We start from the raw sequence: 27,828 nt of genomic DNA, 5'->3' as shown, positions 1-27,828 counted from the left end.
TCTGATAGGTCTTGTCAGAACATAGTTAAACGTCATATTTATTTTCTACGCTACAATTGACGGCACCTGCATGTATTTTAAATATTTTCTTGTGGGCAAATTTCATTAAACATTGCTTCTTTCTTTACCAAGTTTAATATCATTTTTTTCTTTTCCATCAACATGAAAGCGAGGCTTCAGTAAAAATGCGCTACTTTAACGCCTTTGGCCAAGGTTTTTATCTCAACAAGTTATAAATTTTAAAAATATTGCCTTTCTTTAGTGCGAAAAGAGCAAATTGAAAGAAGAAACGGTCTGCGGATGATCGTGAGCGAAAAGTTTCTGTTCCTATGTAACAGAGAATGATAATGCTGTGACACGTCACACAAAACGAGGACAAATATCATGTGTTTTCTTTGCAAGCCGTGATGCTTTCCATAAAATCAACTTTCATAGAGTCCTATCAGTTATCTGGATAACATTTGTTTTCTTATCGAATAAGTTTCCATGAATAAATTGAGTAGCAATGTCAGCCTCGTTCTCATGTGAGACCTTTTTTAACCTGTACCGACTGACAAAAACATAGCTATAACTCAAAACGTATACCACAATTTGAAACCACAAACTACCTAGCGTGAAAGAGGAGGGTTTAATCTATTGAAATCCGTTGTCAAACCTGGCGGTTATGGTGATCATCCGTCGACCATGTAGCGAGAGTCCCATTTTTGTTTAAATCATGAGTACGATTACAAACAGAACTGATTTTGAAATTCGCGTTAATAACATGTATCGTTAATTTCCTAAAGTAAGGTAATGACAATTATCACAAAATTCGGCAAAATGCCCTGGCAAAAAGCCATCGCTGGTGGATTTTTGGAATATAAAGAAGTCAGTTAGTAAGATGGAAAGCGCGCGCTAGACATGTTCTTTTAACGAGTTAAAAACCATATTAAAATAATTTTTTTTTCTTGTTGGCTTATGATAATGAAGAACACGTCATTTGTAGGTCTTTATAAAATCATAATTGTAAAGGAGGTTTGGATACCCAGTCTTAATCAGCATAGATTTTTACCGTTTTATTTCTCTGCTTACTTCGTAGTTGTTGTTTCGATTGAGAAGATATATCAAACACTCGAGACAGTGTTTCTTTGGCTATCCAAACAGTCAAATTTCGTTAAAAATACGACGCGCAGCGGAGTATTTTCAGCTCTCTTTTCGGTGTTTGGATATCCCGATGAAACACTTTCAGTCTCGTGTTTGATATATTACTTAATAACAACACAAACTGTTACACAGTTCATTTTGGCATTTAGTTCTAGATTTTCCGTTAATTTTGTTCTTGTTAAGGAATTGATTCACTATCCAATTTTGAAACGTACCGCCTCCAACTACAAATAAATGTTTTGCAGACACCAGAATATTCATTTCCACAATGGCCACAGCGCCTCGATCAGTAAGATTGTAGGCTGAAGGCTGAAAATTAACCGGTTTTAGAGGTGCTAAAATCTTCATGAGTGACTTGGCGTTTTTCCGCGCAGGGTTTACATGTCGTGACGAACTTCCATAGTCTGCAAAATCGGCGGCCAGAAAAACAGGGATGTGAGGCGTACTAGCATTCTCCTCGCTTTGAACTCGCGCTGTTAAGTTTGATATGCACCTCTTGACCGCAGCAATATCCCTGATAGTTTTTGCCAACTTAAGAATCCTTTCTGTGCGAATGTGCATGGAGAAAAACTGTAGACCAAGATTTTTTGCGATGAAATCACGCGCAACATGAAGGAGTTTTGAACTAAAGAAAATGGCAGCGTCACCGGAATGCATACGGTGTGTTACAACTGATGACAAATTAAACTGTGCTCTGTATCGATATTTGTTGTTACTTCCCCTCCATTCAGCCAAGCCAACACATGGAAGCCTCTTCACAACTTCATTCTCAAATTTTTCTACTGAGTCAACCGCAAACACATTCATGCAAATTGTTCTTTCAATATTGAAATTTCCAATAATGCTCCTGTGGCGACCTTTGCAAGAAAAATCTTCCCGTCTGGCTTGACTATTATTTGTGTAATCAAAAAACACCAGAACATCTAGTTTGCCTTGGCAGACGTCTTGAAACTCTTTCCAGCTTATAAGCGTACCGTGTCCACGTGAACGAAGGGTGCGATTGAGCGCAGTAACATTATAGTACAGTGCGAGTGTTTCAAAACCTTTCGTTGCCGGTGAAGCATAAAATAAAGAGTGTTTTACAAATGGCACAACAACCTGTCGTTCACCATACGCTGCAAGAGCTGTGAGGCCTAGAAAACTGTTCGTTGCCGCTGTAAGTTGCTCCCAGTAACTAAAAGCGATAAAAATCTTTTTACCAGTCCTGTTCAAATTGTCGACTGACTCCTTGTATGGAAATCTGTTGAACGGATCTGTTGCGTTGTTTCGAGGATGCGATGATTCATCTATCTCTGTGTCGCTGCTGTTTTCGATCTTGGTTTTTTGTGCGTAGTAAAATAAACTCACCACTGTAATTCCACAAAAAAGAATCAACGCTTTTTGAAGGAATTTATTCGATTTCAGCGCCGCTAGTAAAGCCATTTGTTAATTACATCCTTCGTGTTCATTTACAAAATTAAGTGCTGCATGAATAACTTTCAAACATTGAACCTCACTCATTAATATGTATTTTGTGCTCGAATCGAAACTGCCTCTCGATCAGTGACGCGTATTATCCTTTTGTAAAGGAAATTTCGCGACAATTTAAAATGTCGCCTTTTTCAAAAGAACGGTACTCATACTCGACGCCACATCTCCGAGAATCGTACAAATGTTCCCAACCCAAGTCACTATTTTTTATCGCAATTTCAAAGAAAGGGTCAACGATTTGGCACTAAAACAGCGAGTTAAAAAAATATATAGAAAACAAAACAAGCACTTAAACATGTTATTATGCTGATGTTTTAATTGAGTAGAACGAAAGGTTGAAAGTTCAGAGGTAGATTGATGTGGGCGCCAGAGAACGGAAAGCTTGAGTACTGTACTGAAAAAAATATTTATTACAATACTGGACACAAATGAACTTAGCATTGGGAATTCCAGCGGTTTTTTTTACGTTTTACTTAACATGTATATTGGTATAATTTTCGCGCATTCTTATTTATGTGCGTACAAAAAAAGCGAAACTTTCCCTTAAATCCATTGATAGAAGGTGAAATATGCAACGAAATAGCCGAATATGTAAAAAAAAAAACAAGGGATTGCCATTCATTTGAATTTTTTTCCGATAAGAAATAACTGTTTAAATTATGGTAGCTAACTAACTGTCTAAAAGAACAATATATGTAATGAAGTGTTTGTTCTAAGTGCTTTGGAAACGGAGGAAATTTTGACTTGCAAATCTCTATATTGACTTAGCCGCGTATGCTAAAACAACTCAAAGGATTCCTATCAATATAATTTTTCCGAGTGTAAATAACAGTTTTCGTATTTTAGCTAAGGCCCGGGCCAAACGTCGAACTTCACATGAGTCGAACCTAATGCAAAAATAGGTTTTGCTAACTTACTGTCTAACAGTACAATACCTACAATTTAATTTTTGTACCGCAAATTAATTTTTGTACCTAGTGTTTTGGAAACAGAGGAAAATTTGAATTGTAAATCTCTATATTGACTTCTGTTAACGTAAATTGTTCATTCTTAGGACGTAGCAACGTTGCCTGGAATCGTTTTCAAATATTATGGGCTTGGGAGGGTCTTCACAAGTGTTAGAACCTGTATTTCAGTGTTTCAAAATTTTAACGTACGTGAATGCAGAATTTTTAGGAGTGATACACGAGATTTGTATTGTAGTATATTGTATTGCGGCATAGACAGATGAGCGCAAACTTCGAAAACTGTTTCCAAAATTCCGAGATTCAAAGCTTAGTTAAGAAAATAACGCCTTTCCAAACAATTTCACGTTATAATCAAGTTTTAAAAGGTTCTGTTTTGAACACGTCTGGACTTGCAACCTGTGGGGTGGGGTTTGGGGATCTTATATTAGTGAGGTGAAGTGTTTATAAGTGTGGAGGAGGGGCGAGGATATTGAAATCGGATTGCTTGTATTGAGTAAAGTTCAAAAGTAGCTTGTCTAGAGTGCCAACCTTGTGCTATACGCGCCAGACGCATAAAATAGCGTATTATAATTATGCAACAGCCATCTCGTCATAAAATACAGACAATCAAGTATCGAACTAACATGAAATCCGTTTTAATACTGCCGGCTGGAGAGGGGTTTGGGGGGGGGGGGAGGGGGGGGAGGGCAAAAAGAATATAACCGGGTTTTTACGGCAGGTGCAAAATAAAGGTACCAAAAAACTTTTCCTGGAGTAAGTATACTAAGTATACTTTCACGAGCGAAGAAGCACACATTGGGCACAAAAAGGGTAAAAATAGACATGAAAAAAATCGCAAGAAATGAAATACGTACACGATATTCCAAACAACTGTACAACATGCAAGAAAACTCACACAATATGGTAACCGCAATGATGAACCAAAAGTGTTTATTTTAACAACGGATATTTTGTTACGGTAACATTTATGACTTGTAAGATCTATTATATAACCACTGCTTGAATAACCATCGAAAAATGTTCCCTCTTACCACGGGAATTTCTCTATCTGAAGACTCACATGAATGCCTTCCTACCCTTCGAGAGAACAATACAAAAAACAATGCTCCTAGACCCAAAAAACAATAGCAATTCCTACACTAAAGGAACAGTAGAATTACAAGATTACAAGGGCTGTTACGCTTCTTACTACTTGTCGATTCTTGTATATCCAAGCTGGAAAATGCATTCATTTACACCAAACAAATATGAGGTTTTTGCAATAACGATCTACATTTTTTACAACAAGTACTGTACTCATGAACAACGTTGTCTTTTACAGCTATATTTGAACTCTTTACAGTAATGTTACTATTTTTATTCAAGTGTAATTTACGTTCACGAATGCAGGACAACAAAATCAGACATTTTCATATTACCCTCGATTATTTTTATTACAAAAAATACCCAACCAAGACATTAAACAGGCTAATCTCTGGTAAACCTATATTACACAATGCTTTTGAAGAGCGGATGCTATGCCTCTACTGATAAAATTAGAAATAACAGAAATTGTTACACATTTTACTGCGACATTTGACACTAGACCTTTGGTTGATGTTGTTCTTGTGAACGAATTGGTTAACTATCCATCTTTGAAACTTACCCCCTCCAACTACAAATAAATGTTTTGCAGACACCAGAATATTCATTTCCACAATGGCCACAGCGCCTCGATCAGTAAGATTGTAAGCTGAAGGCTGAAAAATAACCGGTTTTAGAGGAGCTAAAATCTTCATGAGTGACTTGGCGTTTTCTCGAGCAGGTTTTACTTGTCGTGACGAACTTCCAAAGTCTGCGAAATCGGCGGCCAGAAAAACAGGAATGTGAGCTGTACTAACATTCTTGTGCCTTTGAACAAGCGTCGACAAGTTTGATATACACTTCTTAACCCTAGCAATATTTTTAAAACTACTTAAAATCCTTTCTGTACGAATGTGTACAGCGATAAAGTAAGGACCAAGTTTTTTTGCGATGAAATCTTGCGCAACATGAAGGAGGTTTGAATTAAAGAAAACGGCAGCGTCATGAGAGCGCATACGTCGCGTTACAAATGGTGACAACTGAAACTGTGCTCTGAGTCGATTCTTGTATTTACTTCCCCTCCATTTATCGAAGCCAACACATGGAAGCCTCTTCACAACTTCATTCTCAAATTTTTCAACTGAGTGAACTGCAAACACATTCATACAAACTGTTCTTTTAACCTCGAAATCTGTAGATATATTCCATTGGTTAGCATTACAAGGAAAAAATGGCCGCGTGGCTTGACTTTTTCTTGTAGTTTTTTTAAGTTTTGCGTAATCAAAATGCACCAGCACGTCTAGTTTGCCTTGACAGACTTCTTGAAACTCTTTCCAGCTTATTAGCGTACCGTGACCACGCGAACGAAGGGTGCGATTGAGCGCAGTAACATTATAGTACAGTGCGAGTGTTTCAGATCCCTTCTCTGTTGGTGAACCGTGAAATTTCGAATCATTTACTAATGGCACGACAACTTGTCGACCACCATACGCAGCAAGGGCTGTGAGATCAAGAAAGTTGTTCGTTGCCATTGTTAGTTGTTCCCAGTAATTAAAAGCGATAAAAATCTTTTTAGCAGGACGTCGCATGTTCTTAACTGCCTCCTTGCTTGGAAAGCTTTTGAACTGGTTTGTTGCGTTGTTCCGGGAATGTGAGAATGTGATCCATCAAGGACACCGGTGATTCTGTTTTTTATGATCGTGGCTCTCTGTAGATAGACGCCGCAAAAGACCAGTACTGTAATTCCACAGAAGAAACCAAACTTTTTACGAAGGGATTTATTAAATAGCAGAGAGGATGGAAACGGCTTTTGGTCAATGTTCTGCATTCGGACTGGCTTGTTTATATTGTCGTGCATACTGCAGTTTCTGACCAACTCTACACTGCATAACATACGTCAAACATTTCAATAATCACCCTCTTATTTAGCTTTTAAAGAAAAATGTACTTCTTCCCACAATTAGCCCAATATAATGGAATTTATTTTGTATTAAGGGACTTTAAAGTATGCTCTAGGAATTGTGATGTTTGTTTCGTTAAGCAAAAATAGAACTTGTTTTCATACGGTATTCTTGAATGTTCCTTAAGTTTGGCAGATTCAACCAGTTATTTGAATTTCATGGCATTGCTTTGAGCTGAGTAATTAGTTAATGTCAAATACCGCATAATTATATACGACTTCGTAATTGTTTTGAGTGGGTGTTTCACGGAGAAGTGGTTGATTCAACTTCAACAAAAAGAAAAACGGGAGAAAATAACAGAACAACAGTAACCAATTCTGTCCATTTGGTCAAATTTGTTTTTATTTAGTGCATAGCAAGACAGACAAACTAAACGAATCACCGTTGCGTTCAAGATTCGGCACAATAAGGTACTTGTGGCCTTGGTGATTACTTTCACAAGCCAATATACAAATATTGGAAATCAAAACAGCGGCAAAATAGACATAGAATGTAATAAACTTTTGGGAAACGAGCACGCGACAGTTAAAAGAACCTGCACTAAATACTTAGAGACAGATAACTATATTTTTCAGGGGAGAGAGGGGAGGGTGGGTAATAACCAAAAAATTCGTGTACACCAAAGTAAAGTAAGTAAGTAAAAACTATATTTTCGTGTCTATGTATATTGCCCAACACCAGGTGTCCGTCTTAAAGAAGTTCAGTGTCCGTCTTATACAGGTGTCCGTTAATGGGCTGTAGTACTTTAAGGGGTACTCCATTTGGGTAGTCCATCGGGGTAGCCCATATACATGGACTGGGGGTCAGTGTTTTGTCCACCACAAGCTTCCCCTCCCCTTTCATATGGGTGTCTCCCCCCGGGCTTGTGACAAGGAGTAAAGTATGATTGTTTGAATCGTACTAGCTTCAGAAGGGGAACATTAGTATTTGAGGTATTGTGATATTGGTTAATTTTTCATGCAGTATTTCACTAATTTTATCTTGAATTGCTCGAAAATAGGAACTAATAGGGACTAATCGTTCACGATTAGTTCCACCGGAGATGTTCGATTCGTACATGATCGTCGACTTTCGGATTACTTCGCAAGATTTACAAGGATAAAAAAGGGAAACACATTTTGGGTAAAGTTAAAATGCAAGAAATTAGACGACTTTATTTAAAAAGATAAAACAGGTATTTCAAAAATCGAATATATTAATTTATCACAAAATTAAAAAAAATTTCTGCGCTTCTCAAGCACATCACACAACTGTACATTTTTCTACAACAAACAATAGCTCGTCAGAATTCAAGTCTATCCTCTTTTTTTCGGACTTAACAAAAGGGAGTAAAAAAATGAACGCAGCGCCGACAATAATTACAATTCCCGTCATGTAAAATGCTGGGATATAAGATCCATATTCATCGGCCAGGAGACCTAAATGGAAACGAGTAAAAGAGATGTAAAAATTATTGTAGAATGCTGGTTTTAATCCCTGAGCTTATGCTAATTTGTAAGGGGTTTTTGAGTGGCCTTATAACTAGGGGAGCTTACATCCGGGGAAAGGAGGGGCGGGGTCGTAAAATGGTATTAAAAAATCCAGTGAGAAGACAATTCTTATATTCTGAAAAGAAGCGGCATAAATATATACAGTAACACATATTTAATTACAACCCATATCTGCAACATTACGCGCAATAATTTCAACGTGTGTCCACTATCTGCAACATTGCGCACAACAATTTCAACGTGTGTCCACTATCTGCAATTTTGCGCACAACGATTTTAACGTGTGTCTACTATCTGCAACATTGCGCGTAACAATTTCAACATGTGTCCACTATCTGCAATTTTGCGCACAACGATTTTAACGTGTGTCTACTATCTGCAACATTGCGCGTAACAATTTCAACATGTGTCCACTATCTGCAAATTTGCGCACAACGATTTTAACGTGTGTCTACTATCTGCAACATTGCGTGCAACACTTTCAACGTGTGTCCACTATCTGCAATTTTGCGCGCGACAATTTTAACATGTGTACACTATCTGCAACATTGTACGAAACAATTTCAACGTATGTCCACTATCTGTAACATTGCGCGCAACAATTTCAACGTGCGTACACTATCTGCAACATTGTGCGCACGCGTTGTCCATATGTCTACGAATTTTATCTGTAAGGAAGGTAACAGCCGATAGGAGATAGTTTTCTGATAGGTAGCTAGTTAAAAAGTGCTTGGTCGAAAAAGTTCCTTTATACTTTAAAGACTATTTCATGTTACGCAGCCAGAGCGACAACCAACATGTCAGATGCACTAGATCGTCAATCTCTGACATTATACTTCCTAAATGTCATTAAGATGTTGCATAAAAGTCTTTTTATCATCATGGTGCATCCATATTTACTATTTGCTATTTACTATCTGCAACATTGCGTGCAACAATTTTAAAGTGTACTCACTATCTGGGGCCGACAAAATTATAAATTTCGTTTGCTCTCACTTCGCAAGGAATGAGTGTAAACAAGAAAGTAACTGAAATTTACGCTTGCCGAGTGCAACGGATAAAAATGGCATGCGTAAAGGAGATATTAAGGACCAATCGTTTCGTTTGCATGTCTTCGAAAAGAATACTTGACCGCGGGCTCAAATGTTACCTTAATTTCTTGTTAACCTACCTCCAAGTGCTGGTCCAGCGGCAGCAACAACACAGCTAATTGTAAAACTAACACTAAGCGCAAAATTTCTGTGCTTGCTCGTAAAACAGTCGATAATTGCGACACACACGGAACATCCATTCGTTCCATCAGCAAATCCCCAAACAATAAAGTACAAAACAAAATGGTGATATCTATTGGCCAACGGTAACAGCAAAGTCGCGACTCCATCGATGAACGCCGCCAACTGATAAATGTAACACACGTCAATCCATTTAATGTCACACAACCGGCCAATCAGAGGACGCAAAATCAATGACGTCAAACCACTGTACAAGTAAAGCCTGGAGGCCTGAGCAGCGGACATTCCTAACTCTTCGCCGTAGCGAGCCTACAATAATAAGGGGGAATCACACACATTTTTAAAAAGTTATAAATAATTGTTTGCTTTTTAGTAATCGACCGTAAAGGTCGTTCTAGGACAACATCTGCCGTGATTGTTGTCAGTAGATCATACAAAGCACAGTTCAATTTGTCATCAAATGTAACACACCGTATGCGCATGCTCTCCGGTTAACTTACCATATGGACGAGTGGAATGTAATGCACCGCATAATATAAGTTCATCGACAGCATGATGACATCAAATCGCTTGTTTCTAAAGGGTGAAAGCAAGCGTTCACAACATGTCCCCTTTTGCTCAGCTTCGTTGTTCTCTTGATTTTCCTGCAGATTAGGAATTCGTCGAATTGTGCAAACAAGAGGCACAATAACTGCTACGAACCCAGCCAAGACCATGAACGTTCCTCTCCAATCGAGTACACGAAGCAGGGCCTCTACTATGGCGCTTAATACAAACAGGCCTCCTCCGGGCCCCATAGAAAGGAGCCCCAATGCGAAGGACCGTCGTTTAACGAAGTATGAAGGAATTACCAGGTACGTGGGGAAAAACACAAAACAGGCACCAAAACCGAAGATAACACCGTAAGTTACTAGGATGAAGTACAAATTGGTGCCTTGTGAGGTTGCTACAAGGGCCCCTGAGCAGATTATGACACCAATTATTGTGGTTGTTCGTGGACCCACTCGGTTGTACACCTTTGCCACCAACGGGCTGTAGAGTCCTTGGCCGACCAACGCTAATGAGCCAGCTAGAGCTGTGTAAAAGAAATTATAGATGAGAGAAAAACAAGAAGAAGGACCTGGCCTAGAGTCGTGGTTTGTACAGGCTTCACTTTTTTACATTCAAGGACTATTCAGGGACTTTTCAATAACAATTCAGTAATGTTCGGGAACTTTTAGGATCGCATGGAATTTGTCTTGATAGGGGCAGTGGTCAAAATGGTAACATTGAAATCTCGAAAACGAAATTTCGTGTGACTGTGTAGCGCATATAATTAGTGCAAAAGATAATTTAAAATGTAGAATGTAACTGGCATTTACATTTTCCACTGAAGAAGGGTAAGTAACCCCGAAACGTCTGGAAACATTTTTCTATCTCTGGCGGGTTTAATTTTGCAACGGTCAAAACCCTCTTAACCCTTAATATGCTGAAATTACTCCAAAAAACACGTTTTTTAACCGTTTATCGATTTTCTTGGCTCTACGGTCCTAAATTTCTCTAAAATTTGCTAGAAATGCACTTTCTGACACTGCATTAAGTTTTTGATGAAATTTCCATGTAAAAATGTACAACATTTAATTTGGCGCATGCGCATAAGCCAAGATTTGGACTTTTTTCTTGCTGAACCGTTCCGATTTTTTTTCCTTGCTCCTTTCCTTTTCGTTTTTCTCTGCTTCCTTATTCTCTCTATCTTTTACCTTGTGTACGCCTTCTGCTGGCCTGAAAAGTTTTGATCTTAATCAATGAAAAGCCCTGGAAAGGAGACCATGATCAAGTTAAGTAGGGGTATATTGGCCTGTTTTAGCACCAATTTTACACCAAAATCTGATCACCTTTTTTTCGATTAGCTCTGTCGGAATGCAGTCAATATTCAAGATGGACAAAAATCTGCTGACGTGTAAAATGGTGACGTCATAAGTGGTTGAATGGCCGTTCCTCCAAATCCCGGAATAATCCGGACTTAGCATATTAATTAAAGGCAGAGCTACTTGAATGTAGACACTTAAGGTATTATCAAAATCAACTTTTAATACTAGCTTTTTTTCCTCAACCCATATTCAGTCCCATTGCTGCTGCAGCTGCCCTCTTTTGGTGGCAAAACTTCAGTATTGCTTTTTTACTGTAATCACAAGTATTCACGCACTAAGTACCTTTTTTCAATAAAATTTTAGAACTTCTACGACTTTTAAAGATGAAAATCCAATATTTTCGTTTAAAGAACTTTCCAAGGCGCAAAAATACGGCCTGTTTTGCAATCTAGCCCTCGCTTGGCCATTCTTGACCAAAATTCTCAATCAAGCCGCAAACTGTAAACAGCTAACAATCTGTGCTTTTCCTACAATAAAAAAATAAAATTTCAACCTCACCGTGACCAGAACCAATGGTTGACCGGTGATACTAAGAACACTGCCCATCCGCTGGTCAGTAGGAACACTGGCTTATGATCGGCATTCAAAAATCAGAAATCCTCTGGGAGACTAGAACCAATTTCTGCATATTGTTCTATCCTTACTAGGAAATGAAAGCTAACCGCAAGCAAACCCTTAGTGGAACTAACCACAAGCACACTGGAGTGCTTGGGTTCCAGTCCCCCAGCGGATTTCTAATTTTGGTGTATCCATTCTAGTCACGAACCATAACACGTGGACTTCTTCAAAATGTTAGACATTAGACATTTACCGGTTGTGGCTTTTCCTTGCTGAAATTCCTCCAAAAGAATAGGAAATATGATTCCATAACTGAAAACAACACCGCAGATAATAATGTTTGTGAAGGCACACGCTAAACAGACGACCCAGGACCAACAGGAATCTGGCTGAGGATCCCTTGCAATGCGCATGCTCGGTTTATCTGAGATGAAATCCGTTGACATGCTGTGGTGTTATGGCGTCTCAAGTGTTTGTTTATGATTCAACTGCAGGGAAAACGAACAAGCGCTTAGATAAAATTTTACACTGACAGAGGAGGCCTGTACATATTGAAACAGAAGTAAAAAAGTTTATGAAAGGAAAAACAAAACCTTTGGGCAAGCGCCCCATATTTTACTTGAGATTATGTATAAATGCCGGTTTAAGGCATTGGACTTTAGAGTTTTGCATTTGGGAGGGTGGGCAAGGTAAAGGAAAAATTTAGATAACCGAAATTGTGCGACATCAGGGCTTTAAATTGTCTATGACTAAGTCTTGCTTAAAAATACTTGCTAGTACTTTACGAGTTGTAAACCGTTCTCATTCAGTTTTGACTTTTATTCTTTATGATGTCTGTTTATTGCCACTATTGCGCATTTCAAAATTGGTTAAAAAATCTTGTACCAGATAGCGTGCAGCCGCCATCTTGAAAAGCGCGACAAAAGTCACGCGATTTGAACTTCGCGACAAACTACTCAGGGAGTCACGCTATTTAACATGGCGGCCGGCTCCGCGCCGGTCAAGCGTGGTTTTGACGATCTTATCCGAAAGAAAACAACTCGTAGGTGGACGGCTTATAGTCTATTTACCCAGTTGACTGTACAGGATATTAAAAAAGGTCGCTGCTGATAATGGTGAGTAGAGAAATCTAAATTCTAACTTAAAATGAAAGGGTATAAGATATATGAAAGCATATTGAATAACTGATCCATGACAGACAAAAACAATCAGCGCAAAAACACACAATGGAAGCTAATCGAGGGTATTTTTTTACAAAGCAACTACAATATTTGGCGTCGAAAACGTGTCTCAAAGACAAAAACTTTACGAAGGAACATATAGCTTACAACAAGAGTGGTTTTTTCTTTTGATTTATTGATCGCATGATTTTGTGTTATCGGGCGCAGCTCCGAAGGCAGATGTGACAATGCGATCGCCACGTTTCGATATTACCATAAGGGATCTACAATATTTAGATCTGTTGTGTTTTCACATGTAATGTATTCATATCAGTGCTTACCTGTTTCAAGTTGGAGAAAAATCACTAGATGATCAAGTAAAGTTACTAAACTGGCTTCTAAACTGACTATGAACGGCGCATTGTCGAGCATTGTCATCGAACGAATTGCACCACTAATTGAAATTCATGAATTAAATTTGGTGTATTTATTTCGTCACGCTACACTCAACCCATAAATACAAGATTTACTGAGTCGTAAAGGCTCTACGACTGAAAAACCAATATCAAACAATTTACTATACTATTTCAATGCCCCAAATTTCTGGAATAAACTACCTTACAGGAGTAAAACAGAAGAAAACGTAACAAAATTTATTAAAAAGAATTTAATTAAAAGTCAAAATCTAGGGTCGTCTAGCACACATCATGTTTCAGTAATATAAGTCGCTTCTATATAGAGTGTTAAGCTTTATACACTATGCTACTTCCTTTGGAGTTTCCTTATGGCTTCTAAGAGGACTCTTTGCCTCAACCATACAAGGAAATTTTAACTATGTTCCGTATTTGTTCATGGCAATTTTTAATAAAAAATAATATGTGAAATAGATACACCATTTTAATTATTCGCTCCAATTAGTGGAGTATTTCTGCAGTTTCTGCGGCTAAATAAGACGCGTACAGCATTCTTAGCGTGCTTTTGAGTCTACAGGATTGAATAGCAGAATCTTTGAATAATGGAGCCATTATAGAGCTAACCTCTCCTGAAAGAAGATACTTGGACCATTAATGCTAAAATGATTGATACGCAATCTGGCCGTACAGAAATCGGTTCCAAAATTATATTTGTGCACAAAAAAAGTTGTCTAGATACGCAAGCCATGCAGTATGTAGCTGTGGGTAACGCAAACCGGAAGCGTGTGTGTGACTGGCGTGACTAGGAGCTATGTCACGTTATTTTAAATTTCTTTCTGATTAGTTTCAAATTGAAGGAGTTCTCAAAATAGTAGTTTTCTAAGTTAAAACATCGATGGATTAATAATAATAAAAAAATAAATAAACAAGGACAGTTTCGACCGATGAAGATTAAGAAGGATTATGAGCAACAAACTTGAAAAAAAAAAATGCCAATTTTTTCAAGTTGAATTGTTCGAGACGTAGCTCCTTTATATTGTGCAAGGAGTATATTTCTTCCCTCCTCGGGCAACGGCTTCCTGGGGGAAAGGAGGTTCTCTCTCCTCTCCCCAGCCTCCGAACAGTCAGCGGTCAAGGCCGCATCGTATTGCTCGTCACGCAACACTTCTCTGCACAATAGAGAGAAGCGTTGCGTGACGAAGGAGACAAGTAGCGACTCGTGTACAGTCAACTCTCGCCTTGCAGACACCCCGTTATTGCGGACACTCGCTATTACGGACAAAACCCAGATCCCCGGCGAAAGAGGTTTGACTGGAAATGACTCCCGCTATTACGGACTCTCGCTATAACGGACACTAAACGACGCCCCGAACGTGTCCGCTATAACGAGAGTTGACTGTATTAGTGTATTCCATGCCCCGTTTTAAAAGATTCTCTTGTAGAAGCACCAATTCAATAACATTTGTGTTTGGAGCCGACATGAATGTCAACAAAAAGGTACGTTTGTTATGTTTGAAGTCAAATTTAAGATTGAACCAAGTTGAAGTTACTGTAGCAGCTATATTTATTAGACTATTATCCAAAAAATATGGGTTTACAATATGTTTAATTGTTCCCAAACAGACGGCATGAAACAAGCCATGGCTTGGCTTCAGTGTTGCGAACTCATACATGCAAAAGAAATTCAGTAATCATATTTTGTATAGTGTCGCAGTAAATAACGAAACATTCTAAAACTCGTAGAAACGGCTGGTAGAAAGGGTATCTCCGACTCGTGCGTGTATTTCATTTTACAGTGAAATCTCGGTTGGTTGTTCACTATGCCCGCTTGTTCAAGAAAACTTGACCTCTAATTAATCCCGACGTTACTAATCGAACCAAATCGAACGTTCGATTAATCGAACTTACTCGAACTGAATCGAACTGTAATCACGCGATTAGGTTCGATTAAGTTCGGTAATCGAACAGAATCGAACTCTCACAAAAAATTTTGAGTAATCGAACTAAATCGAACGTTCGATTAAGTTCGATTAGGCTCGATTAAGTTCGACTGGGTTCGATTTGAAAATCATGGAAAATGGATGTTGATTAAAAAACAACGGTCGTAAAATTCACGGTCTAATTACATTTGGCTGCAAATGGCGGTATGTTCCCAATAAACGGGTGTGAATACGAGTGTCACAGGCGCGGTTGTTTAGCCCAGAACAACGAATAAATAAACAGAAAGGAAATTGATGTCAATTTTATTACTGTTTGTCGCTTATTTCTTCACATTCTTTCAACGTGTTTTGTACTCCAATTTGATCCAATTTGTTTGCTTGCAAGCGACCATAACACAGGAATTCACAGAACAGCAAACATTGAGCGAAGAAGACAGACTAGGAAACGACCTAGCTGATGGCTCAGAGAAGTTGCTCAACAGTGTCCTTAGAACAGAATGCCGTTTTCAAGTTATTTATTTTGATTCTAGACGGCATCGCTTGCTAAAGATATTGATCATTATATTGTTTTTTCTAGCCACCTCTGTAGATGTGAACATGTTTAAGTTCATTGAAGGATTTTTTGCATGTGTTAAGCTGTTGAGCGACCTTTTATGTGCTGAAATCGCTGAATTTTTTTTAGAGATTGCCATACTGTTAACGACTCTGTTGCTAATTTTAATTGCTTTCCTTGCAAATATGGCGGTTTCATTTATCGCACGTTATCTAGATCTCATAATCTTAAGTAACGAATTCCGCTTTCAAGGACGGGTTTTTTGCAGTTAGGTTAACTTATGTCAAATAACTTGAAAACAGTTTTTTAGCATTGTTTCAGTTTATAATATTTTGCTTGGGTTATAGTGTGCGCAGCTGACGGTTTTGTTGGGGAGCGAGTGAGCGGCAAGGTCGCTAGAAACAATCGGCAAAGTGAAAGAAGGCGAGTCTTCGCAGTAATCTCCCACGCGTGCTTTCCGACGAAATCGCCAGCTACGCAGACTACTTGGGACTCCATAGGTTGATAACATGAAATAGAACTAGAGTGAAGGAGGATTTATTTTCTATTGTCTGTTGAACTTTGCGTTTCGGGTTTTTTTGCCGAAAGTCCATAAATAAAAAATTTATTCATTTATTACTGTTACTTAGACAGACTGTTCAATTATCTGGTTGTATGAGGGTGAATTTAAGATTTGTCTTTTGTGTTCGATTAAGTTCGATTTGGTTCGATTAGTTCGGAAATCGAACGGAATCGAACTCTCTCACACAAAGTTTTGGGTTCGATTCTGTTCGATTATCGAACTAATCGAACCGAATCGTTCGATTAAGTTCGATTCAGTTCGATCAAGTTCGATTACCGAACTGTTCGATTAGTAACGTCGGGAATTAATGGGGCAATATACCTGAATTTGAATGAAATTTAAGAGGTTTAAAGAAAGGGATTGAAAAAAAAAAAAATTGCAATACCACCAGACAGTTGACCCCCACGCAAAATTCAAAAAAAATTCAAAATTCAAATTTTAAAAACATCATAAATCTCCAATATTTCTTAATTCTCTTAATTTTACTTATCCTTTGCGAAAAAACTATCCAACAACCTACAAAACACCGGTAAACATAGATATATGAGATAATGAAGGCCATTTGGATTCCTTGAAACGCAAACGAGATATTTCCGTTAAACTCGTGTTAACAGTTAAGCTACGAAAAAACGTCCTTCGGGTATAATTCCCCCTTAAAATCTCCACTGTCCCACACAACACTGTCTCGCCTCACGTGAGGAAATCCAGAATACGGCATCCAACGTATTTTCGCTCTTGGAATCCGGAATCCAGGTCTATGAAATCCAGAATCCAACCTTCTGTGGAATCTGGAATCTATTATGCACAGTATTGTTATACAGAAAATCGTGTATTTTTAGCATGGCGGTCAGTGGTCTCTGTGCCTCTTGACAGGGAGCATGCTTTATTTTCGTCATGTTTTCTTTTTGACCATTTTGATTTCGATATACTATTTTCCGGACCATACGTAACACTTTCAATTGGCCGTGCCGAGCCGTCTTCCCTGATACGGACACAGGGGGCCCATACAAGCGGCGTCACTGTTTGTATGTTCAAAATATAAAAAAAATGTATGAGGATTTTGAAAGGGTCTTATTATCGTTAACTTATTTCGAGTAATGTCTATGTTTAAATTCAAAAATAAACGTAAACCTACCTCAACTGTTGTATTTTGTCGTTTCTGCGGCTCAAAGTGGCGAATTTGGGCGATTTGGAGGGTTTTGCGTGAAGCAACATTGAGAAAAATAACGCCTGATCGCAGGTTAGCTCTTTGGTATCTATTAAAATGAACTACAGCAAGGTTTGCTAAGGTAGCAACTACAGCATGTCACATGTCGCCATTATGCTTACTGTTTGACCCTTTTTAACCTGAAAAGGCTCTACCGCAAAAAAAACTAGTTAGACAACAGGCCGTCTGTAGCTGTCACGTAAGCAGAAATGTCTCAGTTACGAAATACGTAGTGATGACAACGAAATGTAATAACGGTGCAAAACGTTATCAGACATATCTCTACGGAAATTATCTCATGCTGTGAAAAAAATTATGATAACATAAAATCACACGATACAGTGGAACGTCGATATAACGAAGGGCCAAGGGACTGACAAAATTTGTTCGCTATAACGAGGTACTTTTTCATACATTTTACTATTACTGGGGCGAAGAATATCGTTCGTTATATCGAGGTTTTCGCTATATAGAGGTTCGTTAAATCGAGGTTCCACTGTATCTAGTTTTAAACACGATGGCCCGCCATAAAGGTACTTTTAAGTACTATTTAAAGGGACACTGTCACAGGGATTTTTCTGCTTTTCAGTAAAAAGTACTAAAATTGGCGAACTACTCTCGCTCGTATACGAAATGCGCCTAGAACGTCAAGATGAAGATATAAAGTAAATTGTTGTTGGAGGAAGTGGGGATCCGTTATTAGTTTTTAGCTGTTTTCAGGTCACAAGGGCAGAACTTAAAAAAGTCAGCATAACTTTTTCAAGTTGAGATCTAAAGTTCCTGATGGCATCACAATAATGTCACTTGTTAATAACTTCACATCCTCGGAGGAGACCCAGGGGCAGTTAGTGGGGCGAAACGAAGGAATAAACCGGGGGCAGAAATCGTAGCGACGAAAGTTTTTTCGTCGCTACGATTTCTGCCCGGTTTATTCTTTCGTTTCGCCCCACTAACTGCCCCTGGGTCTCCGAGGATGATAACTTCAGGCCGGCATAGTAATTTTAACAAAACTGGACCACTATTTAGTATATGTTTAAATGTCTTTAGGCTCTTGAGTTTTTGAAGTCAAGCTCGTGTCAGCGTCCCTTTAAAAATAGCATTTATCGAGCATTTAGTAATTTTGAAAGCTGTAGATAACCGGCTTGTAGTTCGTTATTTAGAAATATTGTTTTGAAAGTCCATTTTTAACCATCTAACGGATTCGAAGATCCAATTGCTCCAGCATTGTCAGTCGATTCAATAGATATCGATATTGGGAATCAATTGATACAATCGGTATTCAGATATTCAGCCCAGTTATACGATGGACTTACCTTTTAGGAAATCGGAGCCACCATACAAGCTGAAGCGAATTTATCAACTCACTGTCTTAAAAAGGCCGACTAGATACACTGTATGCTAATTAGAAAAAATATATTAGTTCGAATTATGTTTGTAAAATACTAACAATAGTGTACCAATCTGTGGAAGACATAATAAGCTTGATGTGTTTAGTGGAAAGACAGACTTCTTTATCAATGACAATGGTCGCATTACGTTTTGTTCCTTCTTTCTTCTACTAAAGCGAAAAAGCCGCCAATTGAGTGTTCCTCTGAGACGTACGCATAATACCGTATTTTCTCGATGAAACTCCGGCCTCGTTTAAACGCCGGGTCAAAATTGCTAATTTTTTAAATAAATGCCGGGGGCGTCTGTTCGAGGTCCCGGCGTTTATTTGAGGTCAAGCTAACAAGCAAATATGTTCTCTTGAATGGCACTGCTATGACACACTAGTACGGTATGCTGCTTTGGAAATTTCAATAAACGTTCAAAGGAAAAGTCCGGCCGCGGCGTAACATAGCTAGGATGGACGCTGTACAACACAATAAAACCTAGCAGTGTTCGTGTTCCTGTCTTCATGACTGACGCATTTCCTATGTTAGTTCTTGTGTTAGTGCTCACAGTTGTTGAAATCTCAAGGATCCATCCAGCGTTTTTTAATAAGTTGTAAGAGGTTGTTTAAAAACGAGGAGGACGTTGGCGACATTGCCGTTTATGAACTTAAAACTTTGTACCCATAACCTTTACCTGCTTGCTTCTTTATTGTTCATACCCCGTTTATGTTCCGTTTGTCACAAATCTTGATTTCAACATGTACGTGTTCAATCTGCAGTCAACTTTGGATACCCAGGGACAGTTTCTCGTGGCAGAACGAAGAGAAAAATAGACCCGCCTTGACAAACTGCCCCTTGGTCTCGGAGATCGGTAACAACAAATCAATCTGAAAAATTGACAGAAAATTGCAGTCCGTTAATTAATAAACGCCGGGCCTCGATTAAACGCCGGGTCCACCAAGTCAAGTTTGAAGTAAACGCTGGGGGCGTTTAATTGAGAAAATACACAGGGCCGATTATTTAAACGAAGCCTAAGTTAGACGTGGTTTAAGGCTAAATCGAGGTTTAGACGACGACTCCATAAACTATGGCTAACCGGAGTCTAAATTGCATTATTTGAACGCCGATGAGCCGAAGTTCACGAAGACCACGTTTAGGGCCTGTTTATATGGAGGAGAGTTGTCTCTGGTGGAAGGGTTACCCTCCATACCGAGCCACCCTGGGCGAGAGAGCTTTTCATACGTTTCTTTATAAATAGCTGCGAACTGTTTATATGAGAAACTGCAAAGTTGGCTCGGGGGGTAGGGTGACCCTGGGTGGAGGGTCACTCGCTTTGAAGGTAGGGTGATCTTGGGAAGCGAGCCAACTTTTTTCCATAAACAGTTTGGTTATTTTTGCCTCGCCTACCAGGGACAAGTTGACACATACAGAGCATGCGCAAATGCTGGAATCGGCCAAAACAACATCGAGGTCGGCGGTAAATTTGTCCAAAATGGTCTTTGTCGATGTTTCAGCGTTCTGATTTTAGAAAAGGCCGCCATAATAGATATTTCAAAATAACTCTCGCCAGTCTTTTCAAACGAGAGGGCCAAGTTTTGGCTCGGTCAACAGGGACAACTTTCTCATATAAACGCTCGGTAAAAGATAGCGCGGGGGAGAGGGTAACTCTCCTACCAGGGACAACTCTTCTCCATATAAACAGGCCCTTAGACGACGTCTAACAAGTGTAGCTATTGTTTTGACATCATGCATGCGTGCTACTCCCAAACGAACACTATTGTCTTGCTGTTGTTTTCTTTTTATAAAAGGACTGCATACATAATGTAGTATAGAGCTGTGTGGAAATATTTTCAAGAAATTGAACTTGTGTTTTTTAAAGGAAATGAAACAAATGGAATCAAATATCTCTTTAAACCAGCTCGGAGGTTCAGGAAGCGCATACAAAATACAAATCAAGAAACAAGTTGATTGCAACGGGCTAGAATCAGTGAAAATAAACAGTTAAACGACGTTTAAACCTACTCAGGAGCAGGTCTAACTTGCCATTGTTTGTTAGTCAACGGTTAAACGTCATCTAGACGCGGGTTATGATAAACGTTGTTTAAATAATTGGATTCGCAGGCTAAATCCCGATTTAGACGATGACTTTCTTAGCCGCGGTCTAAACTTCGTTTAAATAACCGGCCCACAAAGTCCACACAGGACGCGGGTCAGTCAACCAAACATGTTGACATATTGCCAACGATGATTGGTTGTCGTCAGGGTCGATGAAAAGATCAATCAAGAGATTGTAAAATACTCTGCTTCTTTATTCATCCTTGGTTCGAACAGGCAAGGCATAAACTCTCTGTATTGGTCATACATTCATTTCAAAATGCGTTCAAAAGAATTCATTCATGACAAGGAGTATTTAGGCCACCACGTCTCCCATGAAATTCAAATAAACAATAAAAAACGCCCGGCGTATCAAATCGAACCAGTCGAACACCAATCGTTCGTTTGGGTTCCGTAATCGAACATAAACGAACTCACAATAAAATATGGTCAATCGAACAAAATCGAATGTTCGATTACCGAACTTGTTTGTTTATAAACTTTAATATTGTGCACCGTCCTCCTGATTAGTTCAGCGTGATTTACTTATCAAGAACAGATTCCGAACAAAATCGAATCGAATTGAGTTCGATTGTGTTCGATTGGTTCGAAAATCGAACTCACAGCAAAATAGATGTTCGATTTTGTTTGATTACCGAACCCAATCGAACGATTGGTGTTCGATTGGGTTCGATTGATTTTTTTGGTTCGGTTTTGTTCGATTGGATATCCCGGGAAAACAGAGCGAAGAAAAGGTTTGAAATCCGGAATTTCGCAAAGTAGCTAGAAGTTTGGACCAGCTTGGAATTCCGAATCCCATGGAATCCGGAATCCAACCGTTGAAATCTGGAATCCACTGCACTCTTTTTATTTTAAAAGAATATAGTTTATAAGAATATCGAGGCTAAAATTTGCGAATTTTTAAGAATACTTTAAGAATAAACCCGAGGCTGAGATTTTGAAAAGAATATAATTTTGAGTTGAAAATTTGTAAATACAATACAGTTAATATGTTTTTAACTGAACCGTAAAAATTCCTTTATTTCTTAACTAGCAAATAAAACGATAAAAACCTGCCCTAGCCAAATGTTCGATGCTTATGACAGTTCGATGAGCGGTGCATTTAACTCAACCTTGGTGGCTGCAACGAAAAGCGATGGAACACGTGCACAATGTAACACGATACAGATCTGGACACCAAACACTTGGAATTGATACCCCAATACAGGCTAAAACGGAAATGTCAAACGGTATTACCTAAGAATGTTCATAAGAATATTTTCATCCTGAAATAAAAAGAGTGTATGGGAAATCCGTTATCCAAGACTCTCTTGGATTACTTTTATGCATGGGGCGACTTGTCTGGGCAGCGCCGCAGAAGGATTCCAAGGCAGAGGTCCCTAAGAGGTCATGCAGGCACGGGCCGGATAACGAAATATTCTGTATTTCTCTCCTCTTGTCTTGCATAAACCAAAACTTGGTATTACATTGATAATGATATTCTGCCTCGTTTTCTTTATCTTGTTTTCAAAACTGTCAGGTGGCTATTGATTTTGGTTTTAAATAAAATATTTTTTTAACAGAACGCTAACACAGAAGAGGCAGATTCGACCGCCATCAATGTTCATCAAGATGGCTTACAGCAACTTCCAGCTAGAAGATCCTCTTGTGAGCCTGATTCTTGTTGGTCATGGTTGGTCTGTGTGGTGTGTGCAATCTGTAACATCATCATTAGTGGTCTAACATACAGTTATGGAATTTTATTTCCCTCTCTTTTGGACGAGTTTCAACAGGGAAAAGCTAAGACAGGTCAGTATTTTTAAAGTTTTGGTTTGACTTTTACTTTTTCTTGTTTGTTCTTATATTGTTGCTGCTGTTTGTTTAATTGGACCTGTTTTACTGCAACGCGAGTGTCCTTAAAGTGCTTATAATCCCAAACTCTTTTTTGGCCGGATTATGTTTGTATTTGATTAAAACGGTTTTTTACTAATTTTCATCAAAGTCGCTACCGAGTGAAGCGGAGAGTGGGACTAGACACGTCAACCCAGGATATTAGCGATAATTCTGAAGTGGAAATCACAGTTGTAGTTTCGGACAGGTAGTCTAGAATTTTCGTAGAATATCAGTGTACAGGGACAACTTGCAACAACGATTTTTCGCGTAACACCGCGTAAACTTTTCGTGGTATGTTAAACGAGTCAACTTTTCGCGCAACATCGTACAAAATGTACTTGGAAACATGCATGTTACACGAGTCGTTTTTAGCACAACGTCGACTCGCAACATTTCGCGTATCCAAGCAACGCACGTCCAGGCCATGTTGAACAGAAGATCTGGGAAGGTGTTGCGCAAAAAATCGACGGCGACCCTGTTACACAAGCCCACTTTCTAAATATTCGTCATCTTGCGTTGTGAGGTTTTGACTTGGGTTTAAAAACTCGCAATGTGTTGCCGAGTAAATTGTTGCGCCAAAAATCGTCCCGGTACCATGTTACATGGTGTTTGATTTTACGCGCAACATTGTTGCGCAAAAAAAACGTTGTTGTAAGTTGCCCCGTGTAACACCGCCTTAAGCCCTGCCAGGGTGGTATGTCATCTTCTTTCTCTGACATTTGACCGCGGTTCTTTTTTTTCTACAGCTTTAGTTGGCTCGCTGGCCATGGTTGGAGCAGGGCTCTATAGCATTCTGGTGGCTGAAGCTTACAACCGCATTGGGCCCCTAAAAACCGCCATTATGGGGACAGTCACTAGCATGGGGGCCCTTCTTGTGACGTCACGAGGGACCAGTATTTATTTTATCATGATAAGTTACGGTATCGTCTTTGGCATTGCATCATGTTTCGTATTTCTTCCTTTGTACTTGACAATGCCCAGGTATTTTATCAAACGGCGCTCTTTAGCATTGGGGCTCGTTGCTACAGGGCCGGGAGGAGGCTTGTTTGTAATGAGCCCTGTAGTGCAGGCCCTTGTTGTTGCACTTGACTGGCGAGGGACATTTATGACCATGGCTGGAATTGTGGCTATAATTGGTCCACTTACCTGCGTCTTTCTTCGGATGCCTGATAATACCGATCTGCGCGGCGCACAGAATGAGAAGAAAGGGAAGCTTTGTGACTTCTCGTTTTTCAGAAATAAACACTTTGTTATATTCACCGTGGCTATGAGCCTGATGTACGCTGGACATTACATCCCTTCTGTTCACATGGTAAGTCTGCTGAAAGAGCTACGTTACGCAGGAAGCCATCTACAGGCAAAATTAGGCTAAATGTTTCAAGCTTGCTTTAGATATATAGACAGTTTCGTACATCAAATGCTAGATAGCTGATATTTGCGCTAAACATTTGTGTGCAATCTCACAGTTATTGAATACATGTTGAAATTGTTGTGCGCAATGTTGCAGATAGTGTACACACGTTGAAATTGATGCACACAATGTTGCAGATAGTGGACACCTTGAAATTGTTGCACGCAATGTTGCAGATAGTGGACAAATGTTGAAATGTTGCGCGCAATGTTGCAGATTGCGGAAACATCTTGAAATTGTTGCGCGCAATGTTACAGATAGTGGACACATGTTGAAATTGTTGCATGCAATGTAACAGACGGCAGAAATACCTTGAAATTGTTGCGCGCAATGTTACAGTTAGTGGACACACGTTGAAATTGTTGCGCGCAATGTTACAGATAGTGGACATACGTTGAAATTGTTGCACGCAATGTAACAGACGGCAGAAATACCTTGAAATTGTTGCGCGCAATGTTACAGTTAGTGGGCACATGTTGAAATTGTTGCACGCAATGTAACAGACGGCAGAAATACCTTAAAATTGTTGTGCGCAATGTTACAGATAGTGGACATACGTCGAAATTGTTGCACCCAATGTTGCAGATAGTGAGCACACTTCAAAGCTTTTGCGCGCACTGCTGTAGAAGTGTAAACGAGGTTTGTGTTGTTTATCGCATTTTATATTGTATTACACAAAACGTTTGAGTAAACTTTATTTATTTTACAGGTTCGTTATTGCGAAAATATAGGAATACCTCCCACACAATCTTCCAAACTCTACATCTACAGTGGCGTGACGTCATTGTTAATCCGTCCCGTGATTGGTCGTTTGTGTGACGTCAAATGGATCCAAGCGCACTTTCTGTTTCAGATCGCCGCGGCATTGGAAGGAATCGCCTCGTTACTGCTTCCACTCGCAACAAGAAATATTCATTTTGTGTTTTATTTCCTTCTTTATGGATGTACGGACGGTACCATGGGCTGTTCAATGTGTGTTGCAGCCATGTTCTGTTTTAAAGGAACTAAACGAGTCCAAGGATTCGGTTTATTCCAGAGTATAACCAACATCGTATCGGCGTTTGGTCCTGCTCTGGGCGGTACGTATGAACATGTAAACTCTCCACACAATGTCTTAACGCTTTCAAGCCGATAGGTGATGAGAATATAGAGAATCAGTCTCGTACCCAGTCGCTTCTCTCGCTTTTTAAGCGGCGCGCAATGCATCAAGGGAAGGGCGAAGTTAAAGTGCGAAGCTTTTTCTCTCTCCTTCCCATCAACCTCTTCGAGCGTAGCGTAAAAACAAGTAACGACTGGGTACGAGTATGATAGAGAATCGTCAACAAAGCGTACAATGCAGCGTATTTTAGCGTCGACCGCGGTCAAACGATAGACATATGTAAAAAACAAGAAAAGTACTTCAAAGCATAGATAAGATTCTAATTTTAATTGTTCAAAGATCGACACTTAACCGGTATTCTGATGGTTTACTAAATATTTTGGAGCTTTAATGAAAAGTTCCACATGCTTAAAAACAGGTAAATACGGACTTGTCGGCGCCATTTGCCAAAGGCATTCGGTTCCGAGTTGAGGAGCGTTTAAAAAGTAGAAATACTCACTTATTCGAGAGAATGGAAATAAATTTACACTCAGCGACTATTTTATCTATTCTTGCTCATACTTGCTTTTTAATATAAACGAAATTCCCCGAAATAGAAAGAAAAACTGTCTGAGACGTTTGACCGCGGTGAAATTTTAGCGAGCGAGCGCATTTTGATCGGGAGAGTGCCATTTTGGATTTGAACTCAAGAGAGGCTTTAGGAGAGAGAGGGAAAAAAGCAACCTAGGGAGTACAACGCTCGCCGATCAAAAACTCCTATATTGAAGGCTACCTTCAACACGAACTAAAGAGATTGGAATGGCAAGGATTTAAGTGATTAGTAATTCCTTTTCATTTATTCTTGCAGGTCTCGTAGCGGATAGTCTTGGATCGTACCCTCCAGCATTTTACATGGCGGGCATTTTCGTTGCTCTGAGTGCTGCTGTCATTGTTCTCGTTCTGTTTGTAAAACAAGATCAAGAAGTTAACGGAGAGGCAACTATGACTGAGGCCCTTATGGTCGTGGAAAAATGTACAGTCGTTTGACAATCTCTAGAATAACGATATTTGCGAGGTGCTTGCTTTCGATTTTAGGAGACGCGGTGGCCTAAAGGTTAGCACCACTGTGGAGCTGCCAGGGTCCTGCGCGACTGTGCCTGCACTCTGGCTAAGCCACTGTCTGATCTTATCAACTCCATTATAGACTCCGCTTGTGTACCCACTGACTGGAAATTGGCTGACATTTGTCCAATCTTTAAGAGGGGCGATGAATTTGACAAGGCCAGTTATAGACCAGTTTCAATCCTTGTGACACTAGACAAGGTATTTGAGAGATGCCTGGACCGTCAACTTGCTCAGCACTTCTCCAGCATCCTATCAAAGTTCCTATCAGCATACAGGAAAGGTTACAGCTGTGAGCTGGTGCTATTGCGTCTTATCGAGGATTGGAAAAGAGCGCTTGACAATAAGTGTGTAGTCGGGGCCGTAATAATGGACCTGAGCAAAGCATTTGATGTCATACCGCATGATTTGTTACTAGCAAAGCTTAAAGCTTATGGAGTGTCTTCTCATAGCTTGAATCTTTTAAGCAGCTATCTACGTGGACGAGCACAGCGTGTACGAATTCATGATGTTACTTCGCGTGTGTCCGGGGTTTCTAGGGGAGTACCACAGGGCTCGGTACTTGGTCCCCTACTCTTCAATATTTTTCTAAACGATTTGTTTTATTTTATTGATGAAGCAACTTTGTCAAACTACGCGGATGATAACCAGCTGTACTTCTGGGATGCCGACCCTAGTATTGTGGAGTCTGTTATCAATAGGGAACTGAATGTAGCGTGCGATTGGTTTCGAAAAAATAGAATGTTATTAAACCCTGAAAAGTGCAAAGCCTTGGTTCTTTCAGCAAACAAAGACACAGAGTTGACATTCTTTGCTGATGGGAAACTCGTTCCCCGCGTCAAGGAGGCTGAGCTACTGGGTGTTATTGTCGACGATTCACTCCATTTCACAAAACACGTCTTGAAGTTATGTAAGAAGATAGCAAAACAAATAGATGTGCTCAGTAGGCTAAAGAACATACTATCCTTTTCGTCCAAACTGTCTTTGTACAATTCATTTATTATGTCTTACTTTAGTTATTGCTCGTCCATCTGGCATCACTGTCTCAAGTCGGACAGCAGTAAGCTGAACAAACTTCATGAACGGGCGTTACGTTATGTCTTTAGGGACCTATCCTCGGATTATAGTAGTCTGGCCAATCGCATTGGCTATACTCTAGAAGACCGCCGCATACAAGATATGCTGTTTATAGTATTTAAGGCTATGAACGGTTCGGCACCCGAATACC

At 39.5% G+C, this 27,828-nt stretch overlaps 2 protein-coding genes and 2 pseudogenes across 4 annotated transcripts; 1 reads left to right on the top strand and 3 right to left on the bottom strand.

Moving 5' to 3' along the window:
- Window positions 1–1,072: 1,072 nt before the first annotated feature.
- LOC144628222 (uncharacterized) lies at window positions 1,073–2,746 on the bottom strand (annotated as a pseudogene).
- A 2,293-nt stretch (window positions 2,747–5,039) lies between these two features.
- LOC144667181 (uncharacterized) lies at window positions 5,040–7,577 on the bottom strand (annotated as a pseudogene).
- Window positions 7,578–7,846: 269 nt separating this feature from the next.
- On the bottom strand, window positions 7,847–19,012 carry LOC144628082 (monocarboxylate transporter 12-like). 2 transcript variants are annotated; one of them, XM_078486139.1, is made up of 5 exons: window positions 18,943–19,012; window positions 12,048–12,282; window positions 9,827–10,401; window positions 9,266–9,635; window positions 7,847–8,022 (listed from the first exon to the last, which is right to left on the bottom strand). In XM_078486139.1, exons 2-5 carry the CDS (start codon window positions 12,238–12,240, stop codon window positions 7,847–7,849), a joined length of 1,314 nt encoding a protein of 437 aa, XP_078342265.1. In that variant the 5' UTR covers window positions 12,241–12,282; window positions 18,943–19,012. The 2 variants fall into 2 exon arrangements, with proteins under 2 accessions (XP_078342265.1, XP_078342264.1); XM_078486138.1 differs by lacking the exon at window positions 18,943–19,012 and adding an exon at window positions 13,296–13,336.
- LOC144628081 (monocarboxylate transporter 13-like) lies at window positions 12,776–26,591 on the top strand. 2 transcript variants are annotated; one of them, XM_078486137.1, is made up of 5 exons: window positions 12,776–12,909; window positions 22,680–22,905; window positions 23,736–24,301; window positions 25,110–25,479; window positions 26,347–26,591. In XM_078486137.1, the coding sequence occupies exons 1-5, from the start codon at window positions 12,907–12,909 to the stop codon at window positions 26,523–26,525; spliced, it is 1,344 nt and encodes a 447-aa protein (XP_078342263.1). In that variant the 5' UTR covers window positions 12,776–12,906; the 3' UTR covers window positions 26,526–26,591. The 2 variants fall into 2 exon arrangements, with proteins under 2 accessions (XP_078342263.1, XP_078342262.1); XM_078486136.1 differs by lacking the exon at window positions 12,776–12,909 and adding an exon at window positions 14,776–14,864.
- Window positions 26,592–27,828: the final 1,237 nt, after the last annotated feature.

This window comes from Oculina patagonica, chromosome 10 (genome assembly GCF_052425735.1).
Source record: "Oculina patagonica isolate OP01 chromosome 10, crgOcupat, whole genome shotgun sequence".
Taxonomy (NCBI): Eukaryota; Metazoa; Cnidaria; class Anthozoa; order Scleractinia; family Oculinidae; genus Oculina; species Oculina patagonica.
Note: the sequence above shows the minus strand (reverse complement) of the source record. Positions and strands in the feature narration are given on the sequence as shown.

Bases quoted from the DNA above. Each gene is read 5' to 3' on its own strand.
- LOC144628082 (XM_078486139.1), bottom strand. From the start codon at position 12,240: ATGTCAACGGATTTCATCTCAGATAAACCGAGCATGCGCATTGCAAGG. The intron at 10,402-12,047 runs GTAAATGTCTAA...TCTTTTACACAG, and splicing joins GCAAGGAAAAGCCACAACCG to CTCTAGCTGGCTCATTAGCG. The intron at 8,023-9,265 runs GTAGGTTAACAA...GTTTCCATTTAG, and splicing joins CGCTGGACCAGCACTTGGAG to GTCTCCTGGCCGATGAATAT.
- LOC144628081 (XM_078486136.1), top strand. From the start codon at position 14,781: ATGCCCCGTTTTAAAAGATTCTCTTGTAGAAGCACCAATTCAATAACA. The intron at 14,865-22,679 runs GTACGTTTGTTA...TTTTTTTAACAG, and splicing joins ACATGAATGTCAACAAAAAG to AACGCTAACACAGAAGAGGC. The intron at 22,906-23,735 runs GTCAGTATTTTT...TTTTTTCTACAG, and splicing joins ACAGGGAAAAGCTAAGACAG to CTTTAGTTGGCTCGCTGGCC.